The 23,316-nt window shown below is 44.2% G+C and overlaps 2 protein-coding genes across 2 annotated transcripts in view; one reads left to right on the top strand and one right to left on the bottom strand.

The window, feature by feature from the left end:
• The window catches only part of LOC146986414 (uncharacterized), a 154,323-nt gene that overhangs the window by 13,668 nt on the left and 117,339 nt on the right, over nt 1-23,316 (top strand). The window lies entirely within an intron of this gene.
• On the bottom strand, nt 2,152-22,238 carry LOC146986415 (cytosolic 5'-nucleotidase 1A-like). Its single transcript, XM_085780627.1, has 6 exons — nt 22,112-22,238; nt 20,879-20,989; nt 5,396-5,531; nt 5,161-5,283; nt 3,989-4,119; nt 2,152-2,740 (listed from the first exon to the last, which is right to left on the bottom strand). Exons 1-6 carry the CDS (start codon nt 22,145-22,147, stop codon nt 2,501-2,503), a joined length of 777 nt encoding a protein of 258 aa, XP_085636753.1. The 5' UTR covers nt 22,148-22,238; the 3' UTR covers nt 2,152-2,500.

A 23,316-nucleotide genomic window follows, 5' to 3' on the forward strand; every position in this document is an offset into this window, starting at 1 on the left:
TGAGCTGGTCACAGGTAAACAGACACAACAATAAACACAACTGGAAACAAACATAATGTTGTAGAGATGCTGAATATAATGAATTACATGTGATTTATTTTTCTTTGTGGTTTTACTGAATCAAATAAAACAATTTGAATCAGTTTTATATATAATGTGCATTTCCTGCTGATGTGGAGCAGCACAAAAACCATCAGCTACTAATCCTACCAGCTAATGATTTTTTCTGTTAACATGACACTAAGTTCATAACGTTTGTAGATTTAAATTTATCTTCACTTTGAGACTGATTGTTTTTTATTATATATTTCTATAATTATTACCTAACTGCTGTTTCTTGGAAACTGGAGCCAATTAACACTCATGACTTCATTTTCGTTTATTAGTGATCATTGATTGGTTCATGCATTGTTTGGGATTTGATTGGCCGTGCAGATTCCTGTTCGACTACACTACATGGTTGTATGGTTTCAAGCTGATACAATAAAATATAAAATAAACATGAACTCATGTTGAAGACCATGTTTTTTATTTGGCACGTCTGACTGTAGCAGGTGACAGCAGGTACGAGTTGTTTTGGCTGCTGGGCGGAGTGATTTCAAAAGCACAAGTAGTTCCAAGTATTTGTTTGTGTCGTAATGTTACATAATTATCAGTCAGGATCAACAGACAAGGAGGCCAACGAGGTGAATATAATGAATTACATGTGATTTCTTTTTCTTTGTGGTTTTACTGAATCATTACTGCATTTCCTGCTGATGAGCTACTAATCCTACCAGCTAATGATTTTCCTGTTAACATGCCACTGAGTTCATTATTAAACTGTATTCATCTCTGTCCTGTAAATAATCTGATGTGAAATAATCAAGCAATATATATTGATATACTGTATTGCTTTTATAAAACGGTTACCAATAAAGACAATATGAAAGAGGAATACACAATCAATTTCATGTAGTTTTTATTCACCCAGAAATATGATCTAATCAAACAGCCCCACTGTGAAAAAAATAGCCCCATCTCTCAGGACGTTAGCTCCAAGTTAGCTCTGCATGTCGTCTTTTCCTCCTCTATTTTTAATAATCTGACGATGTGTGGCTGGTTGCTAGTTTGCTGGTAGGAGGTAAAGCCAGAGGAGGACGCCACAAAGTGAATGTGCTGGTAGGATTTAAACTTCTTCCTCTTCCTTTAAAGATGGATGATTCATGTTGAACTTTACAGGCTGTTTGTGAGCTGGTCACAGGTAAACAGACACAACAATAAACACAACTGGAAACAAACATAATGTTGTATAGACGCTGAATATAATGAATTACATGTGATTTCTTTTTCTTTGTGGTTTTACTGAATCATTACTGCATTTCCTGCTGATGAGCTACTAATCCTACCAGCTAATGATTTTTCTGTTAACATGCCACTGAGATAATTATTAAACTGTATTCATCTCTGTCCTGTAAATAATCTGATGTGAAATAATTAAGCAATATATATTGCTATATTGCTTTTATAAAACGGTTACCAATAAAGACAATATGAAAGAGGAATACACAATTAATTTCATGTAGTTTTTATTCAACCAGAAATATTATCTAATCAAACAGCCCCACTGTGAAAAAAACAGTCCCATCTCTCAGGACGTTAGCTCCAAGTTAGCTCTGCATGTCGTCTTTTCCTCCTCTATTTTTAATAATCTGACGATGTGTGGCTGGTTGCTAGTTTGCTGGTAGGAGGTAAAGCCAGAGGAGGACGCCACAAAGTGAATGTGCTGGTAGGATTTATCTGATCTGAAAACTGATCTCAGGCACATTTGGTCTTTACATTGATAAAAGGAAAAGGTTCATCTACCTCTTTATTTTTGGCATTCCCACATAGGCTGTCTGAACATATCACACCACCTCTTGTCATTAAGACAAAGTGACATGTAAAAAAAAATCCTCATGTGGGCAGAGATCTTAACCCCCCAATGTTTAACCCAAAGTTACGCCTATGATGCCCCCCACTGGTCAAAACAAGACACCACACCAACAGACATAAACGCTGTTTTTAATATTTTATTCATGTATAAAATACATAATCTCTAATCTCTCTGCAACAAATGACAGAAACAAATGTAACAGTTTGGGTTTAACCATTTGTGTGTGACGACCTTCACACTAAAACGTTGATAATAATAATCAATTATTTGATTTTCCTAAAGCTTTAACCTAAAATCTTCTGAGTTCAGAGTTAATTCTCTCTTAAACCAAACACCGATCATAACCTGATCAGACCTGAACTCATCAATAGCCCAATCACCAATCAATAGACGAACAGTGAAAGTGAATCAGAGTCAAACAGCATTGAGTTCAGACGTGAGGTCATCGATCAGTGACCTCATCATGAACAATAAACAGAAACTCTGAGGTTGAACCTTTGACCTTCAGTCAGACTGACGATCTGAACTTTCTCTTAAAGACACAGTGAACGTTTCTTTGTGAGGTCATGCGACGTTGTGATGTCATCACTCCTCCAGGCTGCCGTCGCTGAGCAGGAAATGAGGTCTGACCAGCGACAGCATGGGGCCCCTCGGGGCCCCGGCCAGACAGTACGCCTCGTCCGGCCCGACGCCCCGAGACCGCAGCGTCCTCAGCGCGGCGCAGCAGCTCTCTCTGCCGCCGCGCGCCGTCACCATGACGAAGCTGAGCGGGCTGTCGACCATGCCGAACCTCCGCCGCATCTCACCGAGCCGAGCCGACAAACTCTGCAAAAGGAGAGAGACAGTGAACGCAACCTCCAGGTCAGAGCAGAGGACGACCAGACAAGGCCGTTTTATTTGTATCGCCCGTTTTTATACACAGTTTGTCTCAAAGGGCTTCACATCCCATCATAACAACATCCTCTGCCCTTTGACCCTCACATCCACTGAGGAAAAACTCCATGGAAAACCCTTTTAAAGGACAATTCCAGGCGAATTCAACTCGGGGGTGTATGTTCCTAACATTTTAGGTCTAAAAGAAGGAATGTGAAGATTTTCAGTTTAGTTGCTCCTGTTTTGCGGTAGTTGTGTCTGTCCCCGCATCGCCACGGCAGCGATGAATGGGAGCAGATGTAAGTTCTGCTGCTTAGGCTGTTTACATCCCTCAAAGCTGTAATGTTTTTCCACAGACAGCGTCAGATGGCGACTCAAACATGCACCGAGAAGTTTATTTACTTCAAGCAAGCCGACATGTTTGTAAAACTAGATCTAATTCAAAGTCTCCCGGAGTCTCACGCGAGACCCAAGTTGCCGCTCGGTGTGTTCAGGTGCAGTGGGAAAGCTACCGTTTGTGTCATAAACACAGGAATATCAACTCTTGACTTGCTTCAAGTGTACATTTTTTTCCACAGACAGCATCAGGTGGCTACTCAAACATGCACTGATACGTTTTTTTTTACTTGAAGCAAGTCAAGAGTTGATATTCCTGTGTTTATGACACAAACGGCAGCACCTGAACACACCGAGCACGAGACTCTGGGAGACTTTGAATTAGATCTAGTTTTACAAACATGTCGGCTTGCTTGAAGTAAATAAACTTCTCGGTGCATGTTTGAGTCGCCATCTGACGCTGTCCGTGGAATAAAATTGCGGCTTTGAGGGATGTAAACAGCCTAAGCAGCGGAACTTACATCCGCTCCCATTCATTGCTGCCGTGGTGATGCGGGGACAGACGCAACTACCGCAAAACAGGAGCAACTAAACTGCAAATCTTCACATTCCTTCTTTTAGACCTAAAATGTTAGGAACATACACCCCCGAGTTGAATTCACCTGGAATTGTCCTTTAAAAGGGAAAAACTGGAGAAACCTCAGAGTGAGCAACAGAGGAGGGATCCCTCCCCCAGGACAGGCAGTAGATGTCGTATACAGACAAGTTTATACTGTATACAAACAGTTTATAACATGGAATATGGGAAAGGTTAACAAGAGCTGATGAAAGAGGCAGCTGGCGGCGGCGGAAGCGAGTAGCTACCTGAGCGGCCCGTTGACACGCCGACGCCGGGCTGACGTCGGGCTGGACGACGGCGTCGCCACAGAATAAAACTCTGAGCTGCTCAGACGAACAGGAAGCCGTCTGCTGGTCCAACAGCGCCGAGAGGACGCCTGGACCGAGGACAAGGAGGATTCACCTTCTGACACCACACTCACCAATACACCGTCAATACATGATTAGAGCTGCAACAATGAATCAACTAATCAAACAATAATTGATTATTAAATTAATCATCAACTATTTTGATAATCGAATAATCGGATGGGTAGTTTTTTAAAGGGATAGTTCAACATTTTGGCAAATTGGCCCATTGCCATAATCCCTATAGTCATAGCAGTAGGTTCGTTACCTTTAATTGTCGGTGCGAGCTATTTTTAGAACGGCGGAGCAGAGCCGCGAGCTGCTCAGAGCTACGCTACGGAGGCTAGTGGGATTACTAGGTCTCCCTCATCAAACTCATCAAATACACAATCCAACAACTCCAAAACGCTCCGGTGGACAAGTTGTGACCTGCACATTCACCACGCTATGAGATAATAACAGACGTTATGAGACAAGAGTTGTTTTAGAGGTAAATGCAGAGACTGCTTGATGAAAAACTGTCCCTGAAGGCAACGTGCATCCGCGGTTTTGCATTTGCCTCGAAAACAACTCCGCACTGACAATTAAAGGTAACAAACCTACTGCTAGTAAGGGATTATGGCAATGGGCCAATTTGCCAAAATGTTGAACTGTCCCTTTAAGAGAAAAAAAGTCCAAATCCTTTGATTTCAGCTTCTTAAATGTGAATATTTCTGGTTTATTTGTTCCTTTATGACAATAACAAACAATAAACTGAGTCTCTCTTTGGTTTGTGAAGAAAACAAGACATTTGAGGACGTCGTCTTGTGGTTTGGGAAACACTGATTTGGCATTTTTTAACATTTTATTGACCAAACAACTAATCGATTAATCGTTTAAATAATCAACAGATTAATCGATGACGAAAATAATCATCAGTTGCAGCCCTATACACGATCAATCCATTACCAATATGTTAGCAATGGAGGGGAACTTCATCATATTTTAAGTTTTAATCATCCTGCTGTGAAAACGTGGCGTCGTCGTGGTGACGTCGTCGTGGTGACGAAGAAGAGACGAAGCCTCCTCACCTTTCTGCGACGCCTGCGACGCCTCGTCTCTGTCCGTCGTCAGGAACAGCTGCACGTTGTTGTCCAGCAAACAGTCGGTGAAATCCTCCTCAGCCGAGAAACAGAAGCTGCCGACGTCCAGACCTGCAGCAGAGCGACGGTGACCATGACGATGACGATGATGATGATGATGTCACAACAGGAAGTGAACACTGACCCGTCACTGATCGGATAAACTCTTAAAAAGTTAAATTACCGTAGCGTCTGGTGCTGCTGATGATGCGGGAGCTCTGCTGCTGCTGCTGCGCATCAGTGGTCACCATGACGACGTCAAACAGCAGCGTCTCCGTGGGATTCGCCTCCAGCAGACGCTGATTCACTCTCTGCAGAGCCTGATGGAAAACAAAGTCCAGCCCTTCATGTGTCGTCTTCAAAACAACAGCTCACACATTGTTCCCTCTGTTGTCGGGGACTATTTTCTGTGGCGGATTAATTCACATTTGGTGGAATTTAGGTGAGATTCGGTGAGATCAACTTCAGAAACTGAGGAATTTTGGTTATTTATCTATTTATTGACTCGTTATTTATTCGACTGTGATTGTTACAATGTGGTGGTGCTTATAACCTCCTGTTGTCCTACTGGGTCAAGGAAGGAAGGACGAAGGGAAAGATGGGAGGAAAGAAGGAAGGGAAAAATGAAAGAAAGATAGATGGAGGAAGGGAACAGATTGGGTCAATTGGGTCAAAAAGGAAGGAAGAAGTAAGGACGAAGGGAAGGAAGGAGGGAAGGAAGGAAGGAAGGAAGGAAGGAAGGAAGGAAGGAAGGAAGGAAGGAAGGAAGGAAGGAAGGAAGGAAGGAAGGAGGGAAGGAAAAAGGAAGGAAGGAAAAAAAAGGAAAAAAGATGGAGGGAGGGAACAGATTAGGTCAAAGAAGGGAGGAGATGGATGGATGAAGGGAAAGAAGGGAGGAAGGAAGGACGGAAAAATGAAAGAAAAATAGATGGAGGAAGGGAACAGATTGGGTCAAAAAGGAAGGAAGAAATGAGGACGAAGGGAAAGAAAGAAGGAAGGAAGGAGGGAAGGAAAAGGGAAGGGAAAAAGGAAGGAAGGAAAAAAGATGGAGGGAGGGAACAGATTAGGTCAAAGAAGGGAGGAGATGGATGGTTGAAGGGAAAGAAGGGAAGAAGGAAGGACGGAAAAATGAAAGAAAGATAGATGGAGGAAGGGAACAGATTGGGTCAAAAAGGAAGGAAGAAATGAGGACGAAGGGAAAGAAGGAAGGAAGGAAGGAAGGAAAAGGGAAGGGAAAAGGGAAGGAAGGAAAAAAAGATGGAGGGAGGGAACAGATTAGGTCAAAGAAGGGAGGAGATGGATGGATGAAGGGAAAGAAGGGAGGAAGGAAGGACGGAAAAAAGGAAAGGAAAAAGGATTGTGGAAAGAAGGAAGGAAAGAAAGATGGAGGGAGGGAACAGATTGGTTCAATTTGAAACCAGAAAGACAACAGGAGGGTTAAAATACATCATGTATAATAAATACTGTGGTATTTCAATAATAAAACTGTAACATTCCCAGAATAACTTTAATATTTTGAGATAATGTAGTTGTACTTTGAGAATAAAGTCGTAGCATTTTATGCTGAAAAAATACAATTTAAAAGGAGGAAGTTATAATATCTGAGGAATAAAGTTGTATTTCTGGAGTCGTAACATTTCCTGAACAAAGTCACAAGAATAAATTCATAATTAAAGGATAAACAAAAGAAATGAAGGAATAAAATCCCAGAATTTCAGAAATAATGTGGCTGTAATTCAAGGACAAAGTCGTAGTGTTTCAGGAATAATGTGTTGTACTTTGTATTTTAAAGAGTTTTTTTCTTTTATTAAAATACTTTTTTTAGGGGAAAAATTATAATATTTATAGTTGTAACATTTCTAGAATAAAATTAGCGGACACAAATATTCTGGAGATAAGATTGATTATCTATTCTTGTCAACAAAGTTCATATCTTGATACCACAGCTCACAAACCAATAATAATATTCATCATTTATGGACAAACTGAGGCGTCACCAGTACACGGTCTGTATGACGCTGCAGTTTCTCCGTCTCTAGTGAAAACTCTCTCTTATCTGTATATAAAGAGAAGTGGAGGCTACTTGGTTATTACATGTGCTGCTCAGTGTTTTCCAGGTCTCGTCTATTTTTATGCGCTTGTCGTCTGTAATGAGAAACCTCAGACGACTCAGTGAAGGTTTAAATCGTTCACCTCCTGCTCCTCGGAGAAGCAGCTGACGCCTCACGTTCACATCGACGTGTCACTGAGTTTATATCATAGTTCAACCTGAAGGAGGAGGTGAAGAAGGTAGAGATAGATAGATAGATAGATAGATAGATAGATAGATAGATAGATAGATAGATAGATAGATAGATAGATAGATAGATAGATAGATAGATAGATAGATAGATAGATAGATAGATAGATAGATAGATAGAACGATAGAACGATAGAACGATAGATAGATAGATAGATAGATAGATAGATAGATAGATATACTGTAGATAGATAGATAGATAGATAGATAGATAGTGTGAATAATAATAGCTATGTTACAAAATGACATGTGCATAACAGAATGTATCAGGAAGAGCAGAACTGAGAATCACCATGACCTTAAGACAGCTACACACAGAATTTCACTACACATAGATCATGTGACCATAGGCCTGCACATCAGCACACGTCAGAGCTCACACAGACCAATCACAGTAGTACAGGCCTTGCACGCTGGGAGGGACCAAACCCACAGTGTGTCAGACTGAACAGAAACATACACAGATCAGATCATGCTCAGCTCTTCCTGGTAACACTGTTTTTGTTACTGTATGATCTCCGCTCTCTGCAGACTGCGATTAAATACTTCTTTGATTCAACCTTCGCCTCCTCCACTTTGTGTCTTGCCTCCCGACCCGGGGGAGATCCACTCGTGTGGATCTCAACAAATGGGGGCTCGTCCCGTGATAAAGGGAGCAAGGACAAGTGGACCATTCGACATAAAAGCTTTTCTTCATGGGCAGAGGATAAGGACACAAGCCGGCACATAAAAGGTAAGCAGAAAACCTGTTATAACGAATTCTGCATATTGACTATCACTAGAACTGTGTCCTGTCCAATGTACATGTAAGTAAAGTAGCAAAAGAATCAGAAAAGTATTTTAAAACTTAAAGACAAAGGTAAAGAAAATAGAGACATAAAACAGCAGAAAACTTAAAGACAAAGGTAAAGAAAATAGAGACATAAAACAGCAGACGATAAAACCTTGAGAGTGGCATAACTCCACCTGACGGCCCGACGGGGTCCAGGAGCGGTTGATACCGCGGCTGGGTTGGAGGCCCGGGGGTGAGGTCCCTAAATACTACTTGTTAAATACTGTCTCCTGAGAGTACATTTAACATTTAAACTAGGTTGAAGGCCTTAGTATCTTATGGGAAGATACTTAAATTATTTATTGGTTAAATTATTGCGGTACAGGGTGAAAGGCCCGGGGAGGAAGAACAGGCTTCCAAACCAAGCACGTCTGGCTGTCTAAAATTAAAGGGTGAGAGGCCCGTAAGGAATATCAAATAATTTCTTACAAGCACTTTTGAAACAGGCAAAGTCTGAAATGAGCTCGTGTAAATATGTATAAATGTTGTGTGTAAAAAGTTCTAACTTGTCTGTGTTGTTGGAGTTATTGTGAGCAATATATGGGTGGGGAAGAATAAGACTCTGAGAAACTCGTTGTGTGAATATCCATTTCGCTCAGCGTCAGCAGTGTATGGTCTCAGTGGCGGGGTAACCTAGCGGTGTTAACAAACGCCACCAGTTCACTGTTGTTTAGGGCAGCGAGTGCGTAAAAGCCGCTCTGCAGCCCAGCTGTGCGTCTTGGAGGCTAAAACACCCAGTTGATAAGCGGTGTGGGGTGCGAGTGTAAACTTTGCAAAATCCTTGTGATTAGAACACCCAGAGTGAGACCGGGTCACTATAGAGTGATCTAGAAGCTTGTCTCCTGAGGATTTGCAAGGGGCTAACGCAGCTATCACTTCGTTCCCTGCAAACGTACCAGCTGTGGAGCTCAGAGTCTAGATAAAATATGGATGAAGAATTTGATACAGAAATGAATGACAGTGGTTGGGGTCCCTGGCAGACCCTCTTAGTCCAAATAGACACCACTGCAGACGCCCTAGGCGCCCTCACAAAACAGGGCAGTAGAGATAAGAAGATTGAAAAAGCCAAACAAAAGATGCATACATTAATCACTGATATGGGGAAAACATTGCAACATGAAGAACCTTTACATACTCTCTTAGTAGCTAAAGTAAAAGCAGCAACAGAAAAAAAGAAAGAGGCTGTAGAGCAGGGAAAGACAGCAAATTGGTTTCACAGGAATGTGTGGAGAAAGGAGGAGGACGCGTGGGAGGAGGAGTGTCGAGGTTGGTCTGAGTTGGCTATCTGCTGGCAAGGGATGAAACATAAACACAGGAGACAAACTCCCTCCAAAATGGTAACTGTATCTGACACCCTCACATGCTCACCTACATGTCCACCTCCATATGCACTAAGCCCACCTGGCATGTTTCCCACATATAGGATTGGTAAAGGCACCATGCATGTTATGCCCGTAGGTGGGCCCACATTAGAAGACGAGTTAGATGACGCCGACCAACAACGCACGGGGACGGCCCAGTTATACCCCACTGCTGAGTTGCATGCACACCAGGCCGTACACACTAACCCCTTCACGTCCGCCCATCCACCGGCTGCGCCATTACACACACAGTCGGCTCCGCCCTCCGTCTTTACCTCCGCCTTTAACTCGTCTCCACCGTCCATCACCGCGTCGGCTGCACCCACCGCCGTCTACCCATCATCGATTGCACCCTCCCAGGCGTCATCAGCCGGTTCACAGCCCCCACCGTTTCAAGATAGGGTAGACAGAGCAGAAGTAGAACGAGAGCAGAAGGTGCTATTGGAGGCAGAACAGACAGAACACTATGAAATGCTGATGGAACACGCAGCTAAGCTACAGGCTACGGCTTCAGGGCTGTTAGACAGAGAGGTTGAGGGAGCTAGGCTAAGGACCCCTTCAGGAGCAGCTTCAGGGCAGTTAGCTAGCCAGTGCTCCCCCTCAGTCCGCAGACCAGTCGAGGACCTATCCCCTAATGGTAAGAGGAGTGTTTTGAGGTCACAGCCAGCTCAGGTAAATGCACCTGGTGTACCCCACACAATCACAATGGCAGCCGAAGTCCAGAGAGATGACGACCCTAACGAGTTCGGCATGCTCCTTGAATTAGAAGCTGAATACTCAAAATTAGAAGAGGAATCGGTGAATGACCTCGAGGCCCGTGATTACTTTGAAAAATTACTGACAAAAGACCATCAGAACGTACAACGGGCTAATGAATGCCTTGATGCTCAGTGGTTAGAGCGTCAAGCTGCAAGAAAAAAATTAATGAAGTCCCTGTCCCCCGCCAGAGATAGAATATTGCAATATGTTCCCGATGCCCAGCGCGGCGCTACGCGTTCAGGCATGCTCTATACCCTACCCCCTCCTCCTCATACCATTCTTCCTTTAACCACGGTCCCGGGGAGTCCACAACCAAAATACAAGTCGTTCTCGTTCGGTGATCTTCAGGCTCTGGTCGACAAACTGCCCCCTGTTACAGATGGAGGCAGTTTGTGGCTCAGCAAATTGGACTCCCTGACAGCAGGACAAACATTGGCCTTAGGTGATTTCCGCGCGGTTGCCGGTAGATGCATGACCTTAAGTAACAAACGAGACATAGAAATGGACGCTAAAACCATCGGGCACCAAGACGACTCCCCACTCACAAACCACATAAATAGCATAAGCACAGCTATGCGCGCGCAATTCCCTCTGCCTAACTCTACAGCTATGCCCAAAATTCGTTGGGATCCTAAACAAAATCCACGTCAATTCCTGAACGCCGCTAAAGACATGTGGACGAACCAGACAGGACATTGTCCTAAGGATTCGGGCTCCCAAACTGAGTGGTACCGACAGGCTGTATTGAACGGCCTCCCTGAGTCTGTGCAAAACACCATGAAAAATAACCCTGACATGTTAGGATGTGATTCTTCCACGTGGGAGAAGCACCTCGTGCACCACCTCACTATCTTTCAAGATAAAACACAGAAACAGGAGGAAGAACATTCTGACCTCCAAGCTCAGCTACTTAAACTGCAACTAGCCAAGGCCAGGGATGACGTCAATGATAGGAAAAAGAAAAAGGAGCAAGTTAAAGTAATGATGCAGTCAGCACAGGGGCCGGAATGGGATGATCATGTTGTTTTTCCTGACATGAATCCTATTCCCTCGTGGGAGTCACAGCCGCACCGGAGGGGAGGTAATAACATGCGTAGGGGAAGGGGAGGCTCACGGGGTAGAGTAGAGTAGAGTAGAGAATACTTTATTCATCCCGAGGAGGGAAATTCATATTAGTGTAGTAGCTCACACGACAATGACACAAAAAAGAAAGAAAGATGGAGCAGGGTCACCGGATGGAGCAGGGCCGCCGGATGGAGCAGGGCCGCCGGATGGAGCAGGGCCGCCGGATGGAGCAGGAACCGCCGGGTGGAGCAGGAACCGCCGGATGGAGCAGGAACCGCCGGGTGGAGCAGGGCCGCCGGGTGGAGCAGGAACCGCCGGATGGAGCAGGAACCGCCGGGTGGAGCAGGGCCGCCGGGTGGAGCAGGACCGATGGTGAAGAGGCAGCTGGGTGGATCAGGATCATTGGTGGAGGGGCCAAATCATTTTGCTTATCTGCCCCACTACTATATTCCTCCATCTTACAGCAAGGAGAGAGGAGCCGTCCACCACCGCTGCTTTCCTGGTCAGTGAAGGTGCCATGAAGTGGATGATCCAGGCCGTCCAGAATTGCCTCCTCCTTCTTCAGTGCTCTAGTGCCTCAGGATGTTTAGTCTGTATCCTAGCAACAACTTCATGGAGAACTTCAGATGGAACTTAAGCAGTTGCCATTAGGTGGGATGTACACAAGTGTTGTTATGATTCGAAAAAATAAAATAAATGTCTACTTTCTGAGTCTTCACCAATATCTCCAGCTCTTCATCACTCTTGTTGGGCAGAGAGTTGATATTTCCAACGATGACTGACCTCAGAAAGGACCGATAGGACATCTCCACCTCCAAGCCTTCAACCTTGCACCAGCAGCAGCACAACAACCACCACAAAAGCACCTCTTCAGATCATCTGAGGACAGGATGGTGGTGTCCTCCAGATCTGTCCATTTTCAATGAAAGAAGCTCATCTCTGAAGAATCTCTTCTCCCCAGAGAAGCATCCATCAGTAGATAACAAAAAACACAACAAAAATAAAGCAAATGTTGAGTAAAAACTCAAAAACTCAGAGCTACCAGACTTTGCTGCTCCCAGTTGAAGCGCATGTTCCGGAAACATGGGGGCCTGAGAGGAGCTTACAGGGGGAGGTCACAGAGAAGAGACCTTGCTTGTTTCCTATGTGGAGATCCGTCCCACTGGGCGAAGGAATGTCCACAAAACAATGACAACCAGCAAAGGGGCGGCCGTCAGCAGAGGGGAGGCTTTCAAAACAGAGGAGGCAGGGGTAGACATGATCCCCAACCCACCACAGGGGGAGCTACTGGGCAGTTCCCCCAGCTATTTGAAGAGTGACACACCCCACAGAGAAGTCCTGAGCAACACTTAACGGCAGAACCAGTGTTGCCAGTGGCGGTCAATCACGACACGCTGCCATTTCTAGTGGATACAGGTGCTACTGTCTCCACTATACAGACTGTACAAAAGAACTTGCTCTCATCTGAAGTCATCACAGTCATGGGTTTCTCTGGGGTTCCTACTACTCTGCCATATACCAAGCCTCTCACCACGCAGCTGGGGAACCAGACTGTGCTGCACCCCTTCGTGGTCTCTCCTACTGTCCCTTCAAACCTACTGGGCCGAGATTTGTTGACCAGACTGGGAGCTAACATTCTATGCTCCCCTGATGGTCTAACTGTCTCGTTCCCTGATGGTACCCAGATGAACTGCAACAGCACCAACACTGCTCTGTCTGGACAATACCTCATGTCTCCAGTAGTGGACATGGCGGCAGACATCTACTGGGGCTTACTACATAGTGAAACACGAGAGCATGGTGGGATCCTGTCGGCCTACCTACAATGGAAGCCCTGGATAGCCCAGCTACACCCCTACGTGGCCCCCCCTGATCCTCCGCATGTTACATTGTTTTATGATAGACAAAACACAGAGTGGTATGAAGAACAGTTCAGCAGTCAGATAGAGGGTACTGATTGGAGTATAGCCACAGACAGCATCTATGTTGCTCCCATAGGTGTAGTAGCCAGTGTTAACCTACTACCTGCACAGTTACAATGGTACATGATGGAGGATGAGGCAGCACCACATGTCTCCCTCGCTCTCCATCCTGACCACCAAGCTAAAGAATTAGGTTCTATTGTAAAAACTGCAAAACAACAGACGGATTGGAAACAGCTGACGCCACAAATAATGTATTCCTCTACTGCTAAAACATATAAAATACAGGTTTCTTGCACAGATCAGGCACTCATGGAACATGTTCAGATCTCCCGCCATCACGGCCGCGAAAAGACAGATCACCCAGATTCCGCTGCCATGTTGGACTCTCTCCCAAACTCTCTGTGGGCCACTGGTCCCACTGATGTGGGTTTGGTAGACTGCCCACCTGTCACATTTTCTTTGAACACCACGGATCCCATCTGGCTTCCTCAATATCCGCATAAATTACAGGCCGAACTCGGTATTGCAGACACCATTGAGGGGTTGTATAAAAAGGGGGTGTTGATTGACTCACATTCTCAATGGAACACACCCATCTTACCTACGGAAAAGAAAGGTACCGGCAAATATCGGATGGTTCACGACCTGCGTTCCATTAATAGTGCATTACGTACCGCTACGACACCTGTCCCAAACCCCTACGTTGCTCTCACCAATCTTGACCCCCGGCACCAGTGGTTCACCTGCATTGATCTGGCTAATGCCTTTTTCTGTCTTCCTCTAGCTGAAGATTGCAGAGACATCTTCTCATTCACCTATCGCGGTAGACAGCTGACGTACTCGCGTATGCCCCAAGGTTTCGCCCTCTCACCAGGTCTGTTCAATCAAGTGCTCAAAGACATACTGTCAGAATGTGCCCTGCCACCACACACCACCTTAGTGCAGTATGTTGATGACTTGCTATTAGCAGCACCCACGGCAGCTGTGTGCCTCCAAGCTACCAAACAGATCCTACTACTTCTGTCTCAGAGAGGGTTCAAGGTTAGTAAATCTAAGCTGCAGTTAGCCAGAAGAGCCGTCTCTTTCCTAGGCAGACAGATATCTCAGAGTGGCTCCAGTCTCTCCCCTCAACACAGAGATACCATCCTGCACCACCCAAAACCTCGTCAGGTCAAGGAAATGCTTTCTTTCCTTGGCCTCACGGGGTTCAGCAGGAATTACGTCGCTGACTACACCTCTCTCACCACGCCCCTTCGTGACCTCATTCGTGAACATGGCATGCGTAAATTAACAGCTCCACTAACATGGACCACAGAGGCAGACAAAGCCTTCATTGACCTGAAACAAAGGTTATCCACGGCCGCCGAACTCGCGGTTCCCGACTACTCCAGCACTTTCTACCTTGATGTTTCTGGAACACCACACTGTGTTAACGGGGTGTTGTTCCAGAAAAAAGGGGGAGAGAGGAAAGTATTAATGTACATCAGTACGATGCTTGACAACATGGAAAAAAGACATCCACCATGCACGCAGCACGTGGCCGGAATCGCAAAAGTCATTCAAAAAACAGCACACATAGTGATGGACCACCCACTGCATGTGCTAACAACACACAGCGTTGTAGCGTACGTCAATTCCGCCACATTCACACTCACAGCATTGAGACAAAGACGCCTGTCAAAAATCTTAGAAGCACCCAACCTCACATTCACGCATGAAGGCACCAACATGGCAGATCAAATGGGAATAGGTACACCCCACCAGTGTGTAGATAAGGTCCAGAAGGAAGAAAAAGTCAGACCAGACCTACAGGCAGAGCCTCTTACTGAGGCTAGAGAACTGTACACAGATGGTTGCTGCTACAGACATGAGAAGCAAGGATTAATCTCAGCCTATGCAGTAATAGAACAGATAGGACAGAACACACGCACATTGAAAGCAGAAAGAGTCTCAGGACAGCAGTCAGCTCAGAGAGCAGAAATATTGGCAGTTATAGAAGCATTAAAACTAGGAGAAGGACAGGTAGTTAACATCTACACAGACTCAGCATATGCGGTAGGTGCAGTACACCTAGAACTACCACAGTGGCAGAGAGTAGGATACCTCACAGCATCTAACAAACCCATTAAACATGAGGAAGAGATGAAGCAACTTGCGGAAGCTCTATTACTGCCACGGCAGGTGGCAGTAATTAAGTGCAGAGGACATGAGAAGCTAAACACAGCCACAAAGCGCGGAAATGACGCCGCGGACCTAGCAGCCAAACAAGCTGCAGGTTATGTACATAGTATGATGATGATCTGTCCAGAGAAAGACATTGACACAGACACAAATGAACATGCTGAAATCGAACATATAAAAACTGAGCAAAGAAAAGCCTCACCACAAGAGAAATCTATGTGGAAAAGTAGGGGTTGCACAGAAACAGAAGGTTTGTGGCGAGGTCCTGATGGAAGGATCATTTTACCGCCAGGAATCAGAGAAATAGCACTAAAAGAAGCACATGGGGTGGGGCATGTCGGAGCAGCACAGATGGTGAGAAATTTGGAAAATTGGTGGCATCCTTTTATGAAGCAAATGTGTAAATATCATGTAAATACTTGTCCTGAATGTATGATGTACAACGCCAGACCAACGGTCAGACCCCACCCTGGACGTTACCCTCTGGAAACAAAAGCAGGGAGAGAAATTATCATAGATTACACAGATATGGTAAACTCGGTTCAAGGTTGTAGATATATGTTAGTATGTGTTGATGCATATACAGGTTGGCCAGAGGTTCTTCCCACAAGGAGGGAAGACAGTAAGACGGTGATAAAGTTCCTCATTAATCAGTACATTCCAAGACATGGTTTTCCGGAACGAATTAGGTCTGACAATGGCACACACTTTAAAAACCATGATCTGCAGAAGGTGGAGGAGGTACTGGGACTCAAACACAAATTTGGGTCTGTATATCATCCCCAGTCACAGGGAAAGGTTGAAAGGATGAATCAGACCCTTAAAAGTAAAATAGCTAAAATCTGTGCCCAGACCAAGATGAACTGGCTGGATGCACTCCCACTGGCACTTATGTCGGTACGTAGCTCAGTGAATCAGAGTACAAGGTTCACCCCATTCGAGTTATCTACTGGAAGAATGTTTCCAGGGCCACAAACAAAGCTCGTGGGGTTAACTTTGAATGATCAGTCTCTAACCCCAAAACAGTACTTTCATGCTCTGCAGACTCTTGTTTCAGAATACGCAAAGCAGGTTGGTGAAAACACTGGAGGAGAAACAACAACAACTCCCGACTCCGAGTGGGTACTGCTGAAAGTGACCAAGAGAAAGTGGACAGAGCCACGCTGGACAGGTCCGTTCCAGGTAAAGGAGCGCACCTCACACGCCGTTCGGCTGAACGGCAAAGGAGACACGTGGTTCCACTGGAGCCAATGTGCAGCAGCTGAAGCCCCCGCCAGAACCCTGGGGGAAATCCAAGAAACGCTGCGTGAGCAGAACAAAGGAGCAAAGCCCACCGATCAACAAGGGGCAGAATAATCCCCTGGTGGCAAAAGGGTGAGGTAGTCTAACCAATACCCCTAGGGAGGAAGTGAAATAGCGTTCCTCTCCAACAAGTGGTGTGCCAAACCACCAACCAGGATCGTCGAGGCGCTCAGGAGAACATGCCGCTCACCTTCTTCATCATCTGTTGGTTTGTGGTAGTGTTGGTTTTTGCTTGGGGTCTCCACCACCTGTACACCACAGGAACAACTACATTATAATACCTATAGCATTACATCTTGATGGGTACATTTTATCTTCTTGTCATATTTTACCTTACTATGTTTTAAAAGTTCTAGGCATATTGCTAAAGAGTTGTGTGATACACTTTATTGTGTTGAACAGCAGGTTTGAAGCTGTCTCTGGGGTAAACCCACCAGAGATCTTGTAGAGATTCTCAGATCACAGAAAGTATTAAAAGCTTGCCACAATGTTACTGTATGGGAAATATAAACTTCTGTTGGGACTCAGTATTTTCTCATTAGTCATAGTTACGCTGATATTTGCCTTATGCGAATGGTCTACACCACTGCACTCCACTCAAAAAGGGGGACACAATGTTTCCTTTCCCCACAAACGCAGCATCTCCAATGATAACTCGTGTGAACGCACCCATCAAACTGCATATACTGATCTAGTTTTTTGCTCCCCCGCCAAGGAAACCACTGTCATCATGATCCCCTACTCAGCTCTTACCCGAAATGGGTTCTCAGGGGGCTCGCGTTATGATTACTACGCCTCCATAAGTAGAGGGTGGGGCGGGTTGATAGGAGAAACGGGATATGATTGGTCTGCCTACTCTCGCGACGCCGCCCGAACACATAGAAACAAATTTAACATGACAAAGACTGACCGCGGTCTCGTGCTCACTTACAACACCACCATTAAAATGTGCCTAACCCTTAGCCTCTATCAATATGTTTCTGGTACTGACCCCCAGTGTACGATTGCGTTGTGCTATGACCCTACTAAGAAAACACCCTCCTTGTCTCTTCTGGCCCAGGAACATGGAGGCCAAATTATAGTGCTGAATGGCGAAAATAGCACGAGCGCAGTCGATGAATTATTCCAGGCGACCACCGGCATTTCAGCAAGTACCAACAATTGGTTGTTGCTGGCTGAACAGGCGGCTAATGCTACTAGTTCCAGTTGCGTCGTATGCATGGGTGCTAGACCTCTTCTTAGAGTCATTCCTGTTTCTCTGACCACAACATGCCTCTTAGATGTAATGAATAACTCTGTTCCCAAAAACACTGATTGCAAAGGTTGGGATATTATTTATCCCCAGGTTGAAGCTGCACCGTCCAAACCCCTCTTCTCCAAAGACATAGCCCCAGGCAATTTTTCTTGCATCCGCCTTAACACTGCTGGCCCTAAACTAGGTGATCTAAACTCCTCCCTTTGTTCTGACACTATTGATGTGCCCACAGGTTTTGTCCCTGTGGTCCGTGCAGACATATGGTGGTGGTGTGGTGAAGACAAAATTTATGACCGCCTACCCCGCAATGTGTCTGGACAATGTGCCTTAATTTCACTCCTGTTGCCTGTTAATGTCTACCCCGTTGCTGCAAAGGAACTCATGCAACGCTTCAACACCCTCCTACCTACTAAATGGGGTGGGAGGTCTAAAAGATCTGTGCATAACCCTTGGTTACATGCTGACGACCCCACCTACATAGATCCTATAGGCGTTCCACGCGGTGTGCCTAGTGAATACAAACTGACGGATCAGATTGCGGCCGGCTTCGAATCCTCCCTCTGTTGGTGGTGTACAATTAACAAAAACGTTGACCGCATTAATTACGTCCATTACAATATCCAGCGTCTAGGTAATCAAACGGAGGAAGGATTTAGAGCTGTCCACGAGCAACTTAAAGCTACCTCCCTCATGACTTTCCAAAATAGAATTGCTGTTGACATGCTCCTAGCCGAGAGAGGAGGTGTCTGTGCTATCTTCGGTGACCAATGTTGTACTTTCATCCCCAACAACACGGCCCCCGACGGTAGGCTGACTAAAGCAATTGAAGGTCTAAGGACCCTCAACAAGAAAATGAAGGATCACTCAGGTGTAGACACCTCCATGTGGGATAACTGGATGGAGGCCTTTGGAAAATACAGGTCTCTGGTGTCATCATTGTTGGTATCAGTGGCTGTGTTTGCCTCCATCCTGACCCTATGTGGTTGTTGCTGCATCCCTTGCCTTCGCTCCCTGTGCAATCGCGTCATTACCACAGCTATAGAAGGTAAACTGCCCACACACCTCACGATGCCTTTACTCACGGTGACTGACATTCCCTCTGATTGTGAACACGAAGATACTGACCTTTCCATGTTTCACGTTTGAGAAGGACGTGTGACTCCTCACTTAAGTCTTCCACACTGTTTTTTGCTATTGTGCCAAAGTAACTAGATGTATATGTAGCCACACTGCCTTATTTCGTTCATGATAATTATGTTGGTGCTAGCCACCCTCACAGATAGCATGTGCAGCTCTACCAAGGGGTCTGTGATATATCTGAATGGAATAATAAAGTGAATGAGTGTTGATTTTTTGCTTGCAGCTCAGTTTCACAGAGTGCCTTATATGTGGTGTTGGTTTTGAGGTTGTTTGAGATGTTTTTCTATTCATTTGTGTGATCTCTGTTCAGAGATCAAAAGGGGGATTGTGAATAATAATAGCTATGTTACAAAATGACATGTGCATAACAGAATGTATCAGGAAGAGCAGAACTGAGAATCACCATGACCTTAAGACAGCTACACACAGAATTTCACTACACATAGATCATGTGACCATAGGCCTGCACATCAGCACACGTCAGAGCTCACACAGACCAATCACAGTAGTACAGGCCTTGCACGCTGGGAGGGACCAAACCCACAGTGTGTCAGACTGAACAGAAACATACACAGATCAGATCATGCTCAGCTCTTCCTGGTAACACTGTTTTTGTTACTGTATGATCTCCGCTCTCTGCAGACTGCGATTAAATACTTCTTTGATTCAACCTTCGCCTCCTCCACTTTGTGTCTTGCCTCCCGACCCGGGGGAGATCCACTCGTGTGGATCTCAACAATAGATAGATAGATAGAACGATAGAACGATAGAACGATAGATAGATAGATAGATAGATAGATAGATAGATAGATAGATAGATAGATATACTGTAGATAGATAGATAGATAGATAGATAGATAGATAGATAGATAGATAGATATACTGTAGATAGATAGATAGATAGATAGATAGATAGATAGATAGATAGAGAGAGAGAGAGAGAGAGAGATAGATAGATAGATAGATAGATAGATAGATAGATAGATAGATAGATAGATAGATAGATAGATAGATAATAGATAGACAGACAGACAGACAGACAGACAGACAGACAGACAGACAGACAGACAGACAGACAGACAGACAGACAGACAGACAGACAGACAGACAGACAGATAAAACGATAGATAGAATGATAGATAGATAGATAGATAGATAGATAGATAGATAGATAGATAGAGTTGAGGCTCTTGTGAAACGTCTAAAATTTAAAACAGACAGGAAGTAGGAAGAGGAGTGAAGAAACATCTGGGAACGTCTCTTCAAATCTTATTTCTTCTCGATCATCTGGATTTAGTTCTGTCTGAGAAGCTGCTTGACTCAGAGTGTGAGTTTAGAGTTGGAGAGTTGTATTTATTTTATGTTTTTCTATGAATGTAAAGTGTTTAATCATCATATTGCTGAAAAAAGAGACAGTTTTCATTGTGCAACGAGTTCAGTTTCACTACAGCTGAGTGAAAATCTGACAGTTCATAGATGCTGTTGTATTAAATAGTTGAACAGCAGTGAGATCGATGATGAAATAAACACATTAACTCCTCCACACACCTGCAGCAGCGGGAAGGCCACGCCCTCTTCGTACGCCTCTTCACCATCGGCTCTACCTTCGAACACCGACCGAGACGTCACGGCAACGACCACCGCACGATCAGCATCTTTCTGCAGAAGAAACACAGGACATGAGTTATATACGTATAGTGATAGGAAATGTAAATCACATTATTGGATATTGATTATTGAGTCATTCCATAATGTGACAGTGAAGGTGAAATGAGCATCAGTACAGTTTCATCTTGTCTTGACCGACAAAAACACATCAAATATGTTCATGTTTTTTTTATTATTATTGTGTGTCGATAAAAACAAGTTTCTTATGTGCTGATAATATCTTGTTTTATATTATCAGACAAATGTGGTGAAGTCAAGACTTTTAGGTTTAATTATAGTAGAGTATAAAGTACCAGAAATTGGAAATACAGAACTAGCATGGACATGAATTTTTTATTTATTTATTTGTTTCATTCATTGAAAAAAGAAAAGAAAAATAGTTTAACCAGAGACCTTCTATTTGGTTTGACACAAAAAAAATAATGCAACTTCTGAATAAAAGGGGGCAGAAAAGCAAACTGACCTTTTAGACATCATTATAAAACATTTCAACTTCTGTTTTTTAACTCATAAAAATATTAAAATATATTTCTGCTTCGTTTTCTCTCAGTCTTTGCAGAAACTGACCTGAATTTCAGCCTCTTATTCATCGATCCGGATCTCCACTAGAAAACATGCAAGTTCACATTTACGTCACTAATCTGCGACAGAAGTGTCACAGGTAAATAAATGATTATGGTTGTTTAGAAATAATTAGGTCCCGCTCCTCAAATCGGCGTACATTATATAATCTATGCATTTATATTTTAATATTTTAATCACTTTCTAATCTCTCCCGGTCTGATGGAACTTGTGCAAGATGAATCAGTTTGGATTTTAGTGCAACGTGTGGCTGCATGGATTTTATTTCTGTGCCGAATTGAACATAAGTCACTCACGTCTCAAACTATGAGCTTTAATTGATGTTTGCTTCAAAAAAGAACATTATTATACTTAAAACAATGATTATTTAAACGGAGTCTGGTGCACAACTCTGATAAACAGCCTCACTCCTCTGGTTTCTGTCGGAGTTCTTCTGCAGATGTGTGAAATTCAGATCTCTCGTTGTGTTTGTGGGTGTGAGACAGCCCATAATAACCTGCCTCAGCCCCAGGTGAGTCTCTCTTAACTTACCTGCTTCACGTCCGTGTTCTGCACCGTGGAAACCATGTCAGCTGCGGCGCCTTCACGGCCTCGACAGGTTAAAGTTTCTTTATCTTTACCTGTTCACGGACACAACGACCCCGTCACCACAGCAACAGCAGCAGCAGCAGCAACAACTGTCTGTCAAAGTTCCCCCAGAAACACTCAACTCTTTAGTTCACTTCCGCTGTTCTGACGTGTGTGACGTAGCCTACCGCTTTAATGCTGCGTTCAGGACAACTCGGAACTGGGAACTCTTTCCCGACCTCCTACTTGAAAACGTGAAATTGAACGCCACCACGCCACCTCATGTCGGAGCTTCATCCATCCACTCGGGAAAAGTCGGAGGAAAAAAAAAATCTAGCCCGTTTTCTCTGAGAATCAGTTGTCTTCTTTACAAAAATAAACAGTTGGAGATATTTTGGACATTAGAGAATCATCACAACAAGAAAAAAAAGTGTTTGTTTCTGTGGTGGGGAGAGCAAGGCGCTCTGCGATCGGATAGTAGGGGAGAGTGGGGTGATTTGTGCCATGGGGCAAGTAGTTCCACCCCTGTTATCTAGAAAACCATAGAAGAAGTTGGTCATGTGACCACATATTTTTGAAGGGCATCCATTTCATTCATCCTATCAAGAAGGGAGACACATGGCTTGAGAAGAAAGCACATTTATGTTCAAAAAACAAGTTTTTGCCCTCCAAAGTAAAATTTCTATGATTAAGGTTTTTTGATTGCCGTGTTTGAACAATTATAGATCACTTTGAAAACAGTTCACACATGTTTTAGTGCTTTAAACACAAAGTTTATACTGTTTATTTATAGCCTATTGTACACACTGAACAGGCTCCAGACTAACTTTTTTGACTAAGAGCACAGTGGCCCCTAACTTAAAATTTTACGAGTGCAAGCAGAAAATCTAGGGGTGCACACCAAAATGGACTTGCAAAGTAAATTTTCACATTTCCTCTAATTTTCACTGTATTACTGATAAATACTGCAGAAACTATAATGTTTTAAATTCACATTTTATTGTTAAACAGTTTATATTGAAAATATAAAGTTAATGTTTAGGCTACACTGACCAATAACAGAACAAGTAGACACACTACTTGTGGTAATTAAACTCATCCTAGAATCCTTGGGGGATAAGGTGCCTGTGTAGGCCGGCCCTCGTTGGCCTCCTTTTCTGTTGATCCTG

Source organism: Trachurus japonicus, chromosome 6, assembly GCF_045865225.1.
Source record: "Trachurus japonicus isolate A0001 chromosome 6, Traja_1.0".
In the NCBI taxonomy this organism is placed as follows: Eukaryota; Metazoa; Chordata; class Actinopteri; order Carangiformes; family Carangidae; genus Trachurus; species Trachurus japonicus.

Excerpts from the sequence above, each read along its gene's own strand:
- LOC146986415 (XM_085780627.1), bottom strand. The coding sequence starts at position 22,147 with ATGGTTTCCACGGTGCAGAACACGGACGTGAAGCAG. Across the intron at positions 20,990-22,111 it reads AGAACACGGACGTGAAGCAG|AAAGATGCTGATCGTGCGGT; the intron begins GTAAGTTAAGAG and ends TTTCTTCTGCAG. Across the intron at positions 5,284-5,395 it reads CAGCAGCACCAGACGCTACG|GTCTGGACGTCGGCAGCTTC; the intron begins GTAATTTAACTT and ends GCTCTGCTGCAG.